Source organism: Pholcus phalangioides, unplaced genomic scaffold (assembly GCF_987345545.1).
Source record: "Pholcus phalangioides strain wild (caught in Gottingen) unplaced genomic scaffold, Ppha-v1.0 ptg000015l_1, whole genome shotgun sequence".
Classification (NCBI taxonomy): Eukaryota; Metazoa; Arthropoda; class Arachnida; order Araneae; family Pholcidae; genus Pholcus; species Pholcus phalangioides.
The window spans coordinates 1,699,963-1,712,815 of NW_028301608.1; the positions used below are offsets into that span (position 1 = coordinate 1,699,963).

At 37.9% G+C, this 12,853-nt stretch overlaps 1 protein-coding gene across 1 annotated transcript; it reads right to left on the reverse strand.

Annotated features, from left to right (window-relative positions):
- Nucleotides 1-4,299: 4,299 nt before the first annotated feature.
- LOC149075220 (uncharacterized) lies at nucleotides 4,300-6,781 on the reverse strand. The gene is made up of 4 exons (XM_089242507.1): nucleotides 6,246-6,781; nucleotides 5,673-5,864; nucleotides 5,178-5,325; nucleotides 4,300-4,542 (listed from the first exon to the last, which is right to left on the reverse strand). Exons 1-4 carry the CDS (start codon nucleotides 6,456-6,458, stop codon nucleotides 4,319-4,321), a joined length of 777 nt encoding a protein of 258 aa, XP_089098633.1. The 5' UTR covers nucleotides 6,459-6,781; the 3' UTR covers nucleotides 4,300-4,318.
- Between the last annotated feature and the right edge of the window lie 6,072 nt (nucleotides 6,782-12,853).

Below are 12,853 nucleotides of genomic sequence, written 5' to 3' on the forward strand. Positions count from 1 at the left end.
AAATAATGATATTTAGAATATCAACGAACAAATATTCGTTGTCGGTGTTTCAAGTCATTTTGAATGAATATTTTTTTATTAAGAATGGGAAACGAATCAACGTGCTTAACGTAACTTAAGCCTATTTGGGCCTATATATTTGTATGTTCAGGATGTTTTCAATTTTGATTTTACATTAAAAAAACACTAGTCTTTCGAAATAAAATTATTTTAAAAAACTCATGCACAAAATATGTAGTCCGTGCAGTGCCGTCTTAATGCATGTGGGGGCTCCCATCCGGGCACGGCCCATGGGCGGAGATAGGAGGGGCATTGCCCCCCAGCGTCAAAGGTGGAGTCGACAATCTAATGTATATATGAATTGACATCGTGCCCACACCCTGACTTCCAAGTCTTATCTCCGCGCCTATGGCACGGTCAGAGGGTCTCGTGCATAAGTGGCTTCCTAAGAGTGAGATTTGGTGTTATAAATTTCTATGTTTCCCTCAAGCATAGGCGGAGATTGATTTGCCCATGCCCTCAAGATAATCATTAGCGCGTGCTGCAGGTTCTTTCAGTGAATTAGGGGTTCAAGAATATAACTGCCTGTCGGCCCATGCGTGGTGCCCACAAGGGTGGGGCTGAAGGGCCCACAGCACGATTTCTACCATTTTTCATTCTTTTACAGTCTAAATTCACCTTTTTCGGAGGGGCTCGACAAAGATACAAGCCTAGGGGTCCTACTGCAGAATGGGGAGCAGATGGGCCCATCTTGTTCTCGAGACAACCACAGACCTATGATTCCCAAATTTTGCAGGGCAGCTAAGAAATCACCAATTTTTTTTCCATACTCTTTTATGTATTATTTTTCCTTGTACTTTTGCGCTATGGGGATGAGTGAGAAAACTGTATATAGTTGATGCTCATTATAATGCCCCCATTCAATAGCAACCATTCCATTACAACCACCAGCAGGAGGACACTGTATAAACAAAGATTTAAGGGAAGTGAATGTTATTTGGGTGTTATTGAAGGCACAATAAAAGTGCATATTTCTTTCTCGGAGAGGGGGGGGGGGGTCAAAAGATATAGAAAGATAGCAACACTCCATGTCATTGTTTCTCAAGTTTTTAGGGGGGTTGCTGTTGCTCGTTCGAATAAGCAACAGTTTTAAATTTTACATGTGCGCGTTAGCTATTGTTTCTAACAGAAGTTTCTCACAGCATTTTATCATAGCATAAGTTTTTACAAATATAATAGTTTTACAATATATCTTTAACGACTATCTCATGTTTGTGTTACCTTTTGCACAGGTTTTGTGTGCACTACGCTTTTATGCTACTGGTGCCTACCAAAGAAGTCTGAGCCAAGACGTTTGTTTGGGGATGTGCCAACAGTCTGTGAGTAACTCTATCCATGCAGTTACTGAGGCCATCAATACGTTGATGCTACATAAGTATGTGTCCTTTCCCGAGATGTCCCAATATGTCGACCTGCAAGAGAATTTTTTGGCAAAACTTAAATTCCCAGGCGTCATTGGTGCCATCGATTGTACACACATTCCTATTGTGGCACCATCAAAGTTTGACAAGAAGTATCCAGAGCCTTCCTATGTCAACAGGAAGCAGTTTCATTCCATCAACGCTCAACTGGTGAGAAATATATCATTTCAACTTCTTGCCAATAATCATCCTTCTTTGATTTTGAATATTTGTGATTCAAAGAATCTTTGACATCACATGTTTTTTGTTTTCCAATGTTTTCATAGATCTGTGATGCAGACATGAGGATACTCAACATTGACACTCGATATTCTGGTTCAACGCATGACTCTTTCGTGTGGAGAAACAGCGGTGTGAGGACACTACTCGAAAATGAGTATAGAGGGGGAGACCCATCTTGTTACCTCATAGGTAGGCGATTACTCTCTGCTTTTCTCAGACTTCTGAAATTTTCAAATGAAAAATTCTATATTTTTCAGTTTTCATTAAAATTTCATTTGGCAGTATTCATTAACTGCTTCACTTTCATTAGGTGATAGCGGGTACCCACTTGAACCTTGGCTGATGGTACCTGTAGGAACTCCAACTACCGCAGCGCATTTCAGATACAACAAGAGGCTCTCCAAAGCAAGAGTTGTCATAGAAAGATGTAACGGAGTCCTGAAGTCAAGATTCAGATGTTTGTGTAAGCACCGCACCATGAAGTACAAACCAACCATGGCCTCAAAAATTGCAAATGCCTGTGCAGTGCTGCACAACATCTGTATCGACGAACGAATTCAAATACCTACTGCGACACTGGATGCTGCTGATGACCTACACCCTCCCTGTTCAGGAACTGTCTACTCTTCTCTACGTCCAAGACCAAATGCTGAGAGGTTGAGGCAAAGACTCATCGATTTGAAGTTCACCAGACAGAACCCACCGTGAATGTAACTATATATTTTTCAGCCATTAACATTTGTTGATTGTTAGATGTATGTCACATATATGAATAATTTATGGCTTAAAACTGTTGTTTTTTTTGCAGGAAATTCTAGCAGAGGTTAGCCGATTGCGACAGTTTCCAGTTGACCTCACAGGATGTCGAAACTTCCAGAAAAAGCTAAGTTACATTTTTTTCCCTTCAAAACTTATACATGTACTCATTTATGATAAGCCCCACCATTACCACAGTAGTGGTCGGCTAGAGTTGGTTTCTGTGGTTCCCAACTTTGAGGGGTGAATGCGAGCCAATCTCCCTATTCTCTGATCCCACCTAAAATTGCTGCCTCTTAAATTTTGCTGCCTGGGGCAGTTGCCCTCTCAATTTCAGCCCTGCTGATAGCAAACATGTACACTACCAGTTCTTTAAGAAAAAAAATCTTTCAACAATGGAACTCAATACATCTACTTTTTGCTTAGATATAGAAATCAAAACAAACAAGTATAGGATGTTTTACACATAAGGTTTAAATAACACTTTTTTTTCTGTTAAATCTTGAAATTAATACCATAAGATTGGTTGAGACTATAGTAACAGTAATGTATAATATTTCTTCTCAAGAATAATTTTGAATCAAAACAATAGATTTTTTAAAAAAAACGTATGAAAAAGGGAGGGGGGTTAATTTTCGAAAAAGTGCCAGTTACACGGTTTTTGTATTTATATGACGCTTCATTATTTGAGCCTGAACCCCTCCCCCAACATTTTCAATAAGTTTACACTTATGGGTGCCACACATGTTAACACTCTAATAATAAGTATAATAAGCATTAGACAGAAACAAGCTTCACATTAGATTCACAAAACGGAACACCCACATTCAAACATGTACCAATTCGCTAGAAGTTCTGCAGAGCAATATGAATAAGGCACATGTGTGGCTTAAGTCATTAACAATGTGTTCCACTATTAATGTTCATTGGGTCACTATGCAATGACATAAGTCAGAAAAAGTGATATCTTTATACAAACTATCACAATTTGTTCTAGTACTATACACCTATGTTGTGAAGAAATTTTTATTTTTAGAAGTTTTTACTTTACTGAATTTCAGGATATTTTTAACGATTTCTGTCAGACAGAATGTCAGGTTTTAGTAACTTGCATGCTTTTATGCAAAAAGTCTTTTTAACTATCATTACATAATGTTTTTTAATTATTTCAGATAGAACTTCTGAATCTCAACATGGAGAAAATGGATGTTCAGCAGTAACGATGACAACTATTGCCAGTGAACTGTGGGTGTGTTTTTCCAATCTCTGTGAATACAGTCAAAAATGGGAAGGGGGGGGGGTTGTTGTTGTTGATTAGAAGGGCGTGTACAAATGTTACGTGTGCCTTCCAAGTTTATCTTTGTGAATTTTTTATTGCGATGTTTTCCGTTTTTGAATGTAGTATTGCTGTGTGTCAAATAATATATAACATAATATTGTGTGTTAAATGTTTTATGCTGCAATGTCTTGTCTTGGCAGTTAAATTCTTGCAATACCTCATTTTTTAAGAAAAGAAACTGAATAATAAATACATAATGAAACTAATTTGCTCATTATAATGATTTTGGTTTTAAAAAAATCAGAAAGAGTAGAGTTTTTATTAAAATATTTTTAGTGATTTTTATCCTTCCCTATGTCAGATAATTTCAAAACTCTCCAATCTGTTATACCATTTCCTGATATCTATTGGCCGATGCATACGTTTTATGAATTTGTAAATGGTTGAATTTAACTAAACAGGACCATATTATCCTCCAGTCTCCTGTGGGAGATTAATCAGCATTTTAAAAAGTGACCTATCTAAATGAAATACAGCAATACAAATTCAATCAATAAAAAGGAGAAAAAAAATCACAATTTTAATTTTTCTTATAAACTTCAATAAACTCCTTAAACACATTGCATAATTGCGATGAAAGATTGTTAATAGAAGTGGCCACATCTCTGAAAGCTATTGCAGTTTCCTTCTGTGCATTTATGAGCTCCTCCATCGCATCTTTTTTTCTTTGTGGAGTCCTGTTCAATGCAGCTGAGGCTGTTTCCTCTTGATGGGTAGGAACAGCTAAGGATACATCAACAGGATCTGAAATGTGTATTTAAGTGAAGGAGATTTAACAAATAATACCTCATAATCATATCCACTATGCATAAAACTTTCAGACAGTTATATACAATAATGATGATACAACCCAATGCCATCAGTTTCTGAAAATGCAAGGCAGTCTCAAACCTGGTGGGGGGCCAAAACTCAATTGGAAATGCGTGCAACATTTCTGTATGCCAAGAGGTAATAGGCACCATGTCCCAAAAGTGAAATTACATGAGAGCACAATGTAAAGAAGCTCTTCGGCTATGAGAAAATGTGACACAACATGAAGTGAATACCTCTGCCATTTATTTGAGATCTACTATAACCAAGATTTATGCGTCCTCTGTATCTAACGTTATTAAAGTAAGCAAATTAATATCATTATTCCGACATTGATAGAAATGGATATAGTGTTCTTTTCCTCTGGCATACAAAAAAAAACATTGCTTGCTCAATTGAAGCTTCACCGGAAATTCTTTATTTTTCACTGACAAATATTTGTCCTTTTTTAACCTAGTTCTGCCTTGATTTATTTAAATTACTATAAAATTACATTCTTTTTCCATGCAGTGGTAGCCACCGTTAACTCAGAATTTCATTCCTTTGAGTGAAGGATTATATCTTCTTACCCGACTCAATGGCTGCAGACATGTCTTCGGAAAGGTGGGAGCAATCAGAATCTTGAAATTCTTCAGCAGGAGCTGAGATTAAAACCTCAACAGGCTCCTGCTCAACAATCGAAGATCCCGACACTGTGGCGGATGCTCCAGCAGTAAACTACAAAATAACAAGTGGTGCCACTAATAAACATAACAAAAATATGAAATTATTTCATTACAGACACAGAAACAAGAGAAATGCTGTACTAGGAGTTTGATCCTCTCCCGAAATAAAAGAAAATGGCTGATTCTTATAAATTAGCATAGTTAAATTCTGTCACTTGATCACCATCCCAAAGAAATTTCTGGCTATGGTCCCCCATATGAATAACCTACCCACAATCAGGTCAACATCAGAACTGTACAAATTCATATTGAAACAGCGAACCCCTCTTGAGTCACCAGTCAGTCCTGATGACCAGAAAGTAAAAAAGTATACTTTGTACTTTAAAATTAAATACTCACCGCAGAAGAAGATCGCAATGGGGGATTTATTTCTGCATCCCCATATATCACAGTGTCGCCCATCATAGCGACCACTCTCTCTTCCAAATGCGACAGTCGCATTGATGGGGATGGCCCACCACCTGTCCTCAAGGACTCCTTCCGGATATCTGCAGCTTTTTTTTTCACACTGCTCTTGTAGTGAGTCCATGTCTACACAAAAAAAATAAATGTTTAAATAATCATCCTATACGTAAAAGCCACACTTGATCAATTCAACCTTCCCAAAACCAGATTCAAAAAGGCTTATTTTGACCGCTGTTAACTTATGTTTCATTCTACCATTGTTTATATAAAATATACCACATAACAAATAATTACATCAGATTTTTTTTCCCTCCGAGAGATGTTGATAAAAAAATTTAGTTTGTGATTAAAAATACAATATTTTCGTTTTTTCAATTTTTCTATCAGAAGGAAACAAAACTTTTGGTTTTATAAACGAAACATATTTAATAAATTAACTATATTTCATAAATTAAAAAAATTATTAAACCTATCAAGGTTAAATTCAACAAACTTAGAAGTACTCACCTTTTTCCAATCCTTCCCATCTTTACTAGGACCATAGGGAATTGCATTTAATTTCGTAGCCAGCCGTGACCAAGTTGCATTTTTGTCATGACTTGTCAGGTCAGAGGACAGCTTCCCGTCGATTAAACCATGGTGCTTCTCTAAAAAAATTACCATCGCCTCATACTGAGCGGCGATAGTTTTAGAGCATCGCTTTGTTTGAGCACCATTCATGTCGATAGGAAAAGAAAAAAGCACATGAAAGGGACAGAAAGTAAATAAACAGAATGTTTCTGTTGCCACCGGCAGGAAGAACAATTAAAATAAAAAACATAGTAGTTGTTGTATTTCCTTAACATAGCGCTGATTGGTCAGAAGATGAATTACTCTCGAAGAAGCATTTTCGCGTACTTATCGTATCACGTGGTCTGAACGACAATCTTCAACGAGTGGAAAATGGTCGCTCAGAATTATCGCTGAGACTTTTGTCCTTCAGCTTGTCTTTCAGAATTGTCCTTCAGCGAGGGACAGGTTGTTATGAACGACAAGTAGATGGTCGAGCCCCAGGTGTGGTGAGATGAAGAGAACAAAGTTGAATAGAGCAGTGTTTCTCAGCCGCAGGGCCCGGATATCATTCATACCGGGCCGCGAGTGATTTACCGTTTCATTTTCCGTTGGTCGCGTGTTTGAGCGGGTCTTCAACTCACAAAAATGAATGAAACCGGACCGTGGGCTTGAAAAGGTTTAGAACCACTGGAATAGAGCATTTCAACACTGAAAAGTGTTTCATTTACCTGCTCTTATTTATCCACACACTCATGCTTTTCCTTCAAAATCATTTCGATGTGTAAAAATTTCCGAAAGTGAAAAAACATCGTCATAATAAATCTGTCATGAAAAATGCTGCCCTTGTAATCATGCCGCCGGCCCTGCACACATATATCAACGGCCCAGTTCAAAAAGGCAACTCAAAATTATTCGTTTTGAGATATGTGAGTGGGAATCTCAACTCATATTTAATTACAGTAGGGATCGATAAGTAAAGTTTGAAGTCGTTGCTGTTTCACATCATGTAGAATCATGTAGAGGCATTTACCACCATTCTCATGAAGCGTGCGTAACTCAAAAATACCATTTCTGAATTGTTTCAGTGATTTTTCACTTATTTATTTATTTATTTATTTATTTATACAATATTGTTGGCCCTTGGGCCTATACAAGAGGACGCGATTGAGAATGACAAAGATATTGTTTGATGTTGGATAAAAAACTAGTGTTAGAGGGAGATTCAACAATAGAGCTTGGGAGTTTGTTCCATTCACCAATGGTATGAGGAAAGAAGCTGTATTTAAAGCAGTCAGTGGAAGCAAAAATAGGTTTTATTTTAAGGGAATGGTCGAGTCTTCTAGAGATGTAGGATGGTTTGGCTAAGATACCAGAAGTATCCATGTTGAACTGACCATGGAAAATTTTATAAAGCAATGTTAATCGAGAAATGAGACGAAGAGTAGAGAGGAGATGAAGTTCATTTTTAAGTTCGGACACAGAAATGAAAGATGACCAGCAGTCGTGAACAAATCGGGCGGATTTATTTTGAATTGATTCAAGTTTGTCTGTATTACTGGAGGTGTAAGGGTCCCAGATTTCAGCGGCGTAGGAGAGGACGGGGGATATATAAGTTTGGTAACAGAGAAGTCTGATATCCCGAGTAGAGTGTTTAAGATTGCGGCGGAGGAAGAAAAGTTTGTTAAGACACTTCTGATAAATGTAGTCGATGTGTTTGTTCCAACGTAGGTCGGCTGAAATAATGACACCAAGGTATTTGATATGTGAAACTTGGGATAACGGTAAATGATTGATAGAGTAGGAGTATTCAAGAGGAAGAAGTTTACGAGTAGCTTTCATGTGAACCGTTTTTGAGATATTCATTGGCATTTGCCATAGGGAACACCAGTCGGCGATGGAAGCCAGGTTATGTTGGAGAAGTTCTTGATCAGATTGATGGTGAATGATACGGTAAATTACACAGTCATCAGCAAAAAGTCTAGTGGTGCAGTTGAGGGATTGAGGAAGGTCATTGATATAAATTAGGAAAAGTAACGGGGAGAGGACCGATCCTTGAGGGGTCCCAGACTTTACGGAGGCGGATGATGAGTTATGATCATTAAAATGAACAAACTGTTTACGGTGCTCCTAATTAAGTAATTGAACGTTAAGGCCAAGGCGGGAGAGTTTGAGGAGAAGTTTATCGTGGGGAACTTTATCAAAGGCTTTAGAGAAATCTAGGAATCTTATGAATCTTAGAATCTTATCGCTTCACACACACTTCATTTCTCTCAGTTATAACACGATTTTCTGCACTCCCGGTCAGACATATACAACATTCTACATGAGGTGTATTGAGAAATCAATACTATTTACTTATACACCTTTTTCGCTTATGCACAGGGACGCCGGAACATATTTGCTGATGTTGCTAAAGTAATACCAATCATTTTTATGATGCCCGGAAGTTCAGGCAAAATGCCCATTTTTGATTATTTTCAAACTTTCTGGTAAAAATGCCTTTTTGAAATTTTCGTGCCGTAAATGCCTATTTCAACATAGTTTCAAGTTAATTAGTGAATTTCAGAGGCTATAATCTGTAAAACTTGGGTATTTTGGGCATTAAAAACTTCAAAAAAATCGTAATTTTTAAAATTTTCCAACTTTCAGTATTAATTATTATTAGAAAGTTCTCGCCCCCTTCCAGTATATTTCACGCAAATAAGTGATCTGACAGACTGGTGTTAGTAGTATGGGCAGCGCTTTGGCGTAATTTTTCGGCACGCTCACTAGTGATGGACCTTCGTCTGACCTCCAGGTCTTATCACTCTCCGCCCCCCCCCCTTCTCTTCGTGGGGGAATTTTCTTAGTGATGATAATGTTGCTTTTCTTTTACTTCTGTTGATGGGGCTTTCCATTAGTGTACAAATTATGCAGCTTCCCTCTGGGGCTCAGATTAGAACCTTTTATGAACAAATATTTACAAGTTATTTATTAAATGATCCGAAAAACGCTCAATTCCCACAGTCTCGGTGCGATGACGTTAATTTTTCCCTCTTTCCCATTTTTTGTAGGAGATTAACTACCAAAAATAGAGACAAATACACACAAAAACACACGTACACAAGTTTTCAATGTCAACGTTTTTACTGTTTCAGATAACAATATACATATTAGTAGCCGTAGGGTAGCGTCGAGAAATCAGGCAGAAGAACCCTCTTGTCGTAAACTAGACCGTACTTTTTCTCCTCCGCTCTGGTCAGTATCCGCCTTCTTTTCACCTCCCTTGTTATTTTGTACTTGTCTCGAATGATGACCTTTGTGGTGAAATCCATGGACTGGACTAGAGCTTTCATTGAATCATAGTTTAACTCTAGCGAGTTTTTGAAGTTTAGGGTGAAACCCCGAATTTTACAGAACGTCTTTCCATCCGACCTCCTATAGGCGTAGTTTTTGGCTCCACCTGATGCAATAAAATTAATGACACTTCATTTCAATGTAAAAAAAAGAGATTGTTGAATGAAAAAACAATATTTTTGGTGATAAAAAATAATTATAAACGGCTATTGCATTGTAATACCTGATACAAATTCGGTAATCGTTCGACCATCAAGTTCGTCCGTAAATTGGCCCAAGAAATCGCCCAATGGTGAATCGTTGGTCCCGTTGCTAGTATAGATGATTCTGAAAATTTAAAAAAAAAACCATAAAAAACGATACCTAAAAATTAAAAAAAATATGTGTGTATCATCATATTTTTATATAGAAACTTACGAATCTGTGTCAAAGTATAGAAGGTTATCGCCTAGTTTTTCCATCTCGGAATACAGCTTCAAACGGGCCCACGTTGTCGTGAAGGCAGCCAGGAAAACGTTGGTCTGGTCAGTCTGGGGTATAAAATCCGATTTGTACCGCCATTCTATTGCAGCTATGTTGTCACTGGGGAGATACAAATCCTTGACCTGAAAAAAATAAATAATTTGGTCTCAGGTATCATTTTAAATATTAGTTTGACAAAATCAAGTATTAAATGAAATAACATTTTATGAATAATAGAGTAGTATGTAACAGTAGCATGCATAATAATTACCTCAATAGAAGGATCGTTCATCATCTTGTAGAAATCGGAGGATTTTGTCACGTATGATAGCTGAGTCTTGTTCTCCTGCATGCCCCAGCGACCCCAGAAACTGGAAAAAAAAAGAAATGATTATTTCATCATAAAAAAGCATGGTTTACAAAAATTTTCAATCGTTAAAAATGATAATTACCTATTCAGACATAGTTTCGCCACCTGACGTCGACCTGGATTGATTTGTATGTTTCCAGATTCCAACTGTATGCCTTCAACCTGTTCATACTGCTTCACGTACGAGTATTTCTCCTCTTTTGTTACGCAGTTTGACGGCCATCCTGAGGACTCTTGTTTGATCTTGAGGAAGGCGATGTACGGAGCAAAAAGACCCTCCTGAGATTCGTCGAAATGATAGATCTAGAAAAAACAATCCTAATTAAAAAAACAAAAACAATCGTAGAAAGCATTAAAAAATAATTATGGGTTAGAAAAAAATACCTCGTATATCTTTTTCACCACATAGCCCTTTTCGATAGCCTTCTTGAGCTCCTCAGTCACTCAGGTGCATGTAATACATCTTTCCTCGTCGTTGTGTTGGCATTGTCTCGAGCGTGTTTCAACACATGAATGACACAGGGGAAAAGTCAATTTTCCGCCGGATCTATAAAGAAAATGAAATATATGATGATAAAAAAAATTGATGAAAAAAATTGTTAGATTGGGAATCTAAAAAATTGTTAGATTGGAAATATAAAAAATTGTTAGATTGGAAGGGGGGGGGGGGAGAGTGATAAGACCTGGAGGTCAGACGGAAAGTCCATCACTAGTGAGCGTGGCAGTAGTGGGAAAAGGGGGGTTCTGGAACAAAGGACTTGGTACAGTCAAGGCTAGGACCGGAAAAAGGCGCAAAAGGCGTTCGATATACGCATGCGCTTCAGGTGCTTCTTGGGGGGGGGATTATTCATAGGGTCCTTGAACTTCGGGAATATATTCTACAGGGTTTTTTTTCATACGAAAATTATAATTGATCCGTTAAAAAGAATAGCCAATATGATGTTCTCAAAAAAATCGCACCTGTTCCCTACTTTCACTTTCGGAGAAGATCGTTATGCACCTGTTAACCCGCGGGACGTTCTCAAGAAGGTGCACCTTGCTCGACCTACTTTTACTTTCGATATTGAATACCTGTTAACCTGTGCTAATATAGGATATACTTTTTTCCCAAGGGGGACGTTCTCAGAAGATGCACCTTGCTCGACCTACTTTTGCTGACCTTTCCTTTGGATATAGAACACCTGTTAACCTGTAGGAATATAGCATATACTTTTTTTCCAAGAAAACTTTCACCACTGACAAAAAGCCACTTTTACTTTCGGTCCGAACACCTGCTAACGCACTAGTATTCTCATATTATTAAATCACCGCATTTTCTTCCGCAAGCGGATAACGTCAACTACCTATTTATACAGGTCCTACCCTCACTTTCAGTTGCTTCATCTGCTGCTCCTGAAGTAATTCCACGTCTTCACGAACTCTCGTGTAAGTAAAAATTTAATATTTCTTATATTCTATTTTCTTTTCGTTTTAAATAATTATAGATAGACGATAAAATATTTTTCATTATATTTTTAGTTATCTGCCATGTAAACAACATCCAGCAAGGATACTATGAACGCCGTAAAACGTGTTCAGAAGGAAGATGAGACCAACTCGATCAAACGTCCGAAAATAGCACCCAACGAAGTGAGCATGTTTCCCGTATGTGATGGCGTACACCTATCGGTGGTCATCTTCAAAAGTACTTTAAAAGTTTACTTACGAATGTTTGAATCTGGTGGAGATGGATCCCTTATCCCTACAAAGAAAGGGGTATCGATGACGCCTACGTATTTGACCTTACGGGAGATGATGTCGAATGAACCCCGAAAAGTATTCTTTTTTGTGGTATGCTAAGATCTGTTGGTGAAGTCAGACGGAAAAAAGGTGTTGTTTCAACCGATTTACAAAAAAGAAGACGGTACATTCAATACGGCTAAGAACTTTATAACAATCTACCGCGATTGTTTCATGAAGTTAGCTTATCTGGCAGCAAAGTGCTCGTCGTATTTAAGACGTGTGAAGTGCATCGACTTCATGCATAATTGCATCAAGAAAAACGGATCATTTTCAGAGACCGCGGATCCTGAAATTGCATATGCCGAAAAACTCAGTGACATGCTCGAGGAATGTATCAACGACATCTTCCAGTTTGATGGATGTGATCTTGATGCCCCGGGTCAGAGTTCTCATGATTGTTTAAGGCAATATTTTGACATACGACTCGTGCGATATTTCAACCGGGCGTTCGCTAAAATTAACAGGAAGAGTATTGCTAGGGACTTGAATGTTCATCCGAACTTTTTAAACAAGTTAGATTTTGAAAACTTTATTTTACGCGTGAAGGACCTCTATTCACGTAAAGATCCCCTATCCTGTTGGATACTATGAGGGAAACAGCCCCACCAACTTT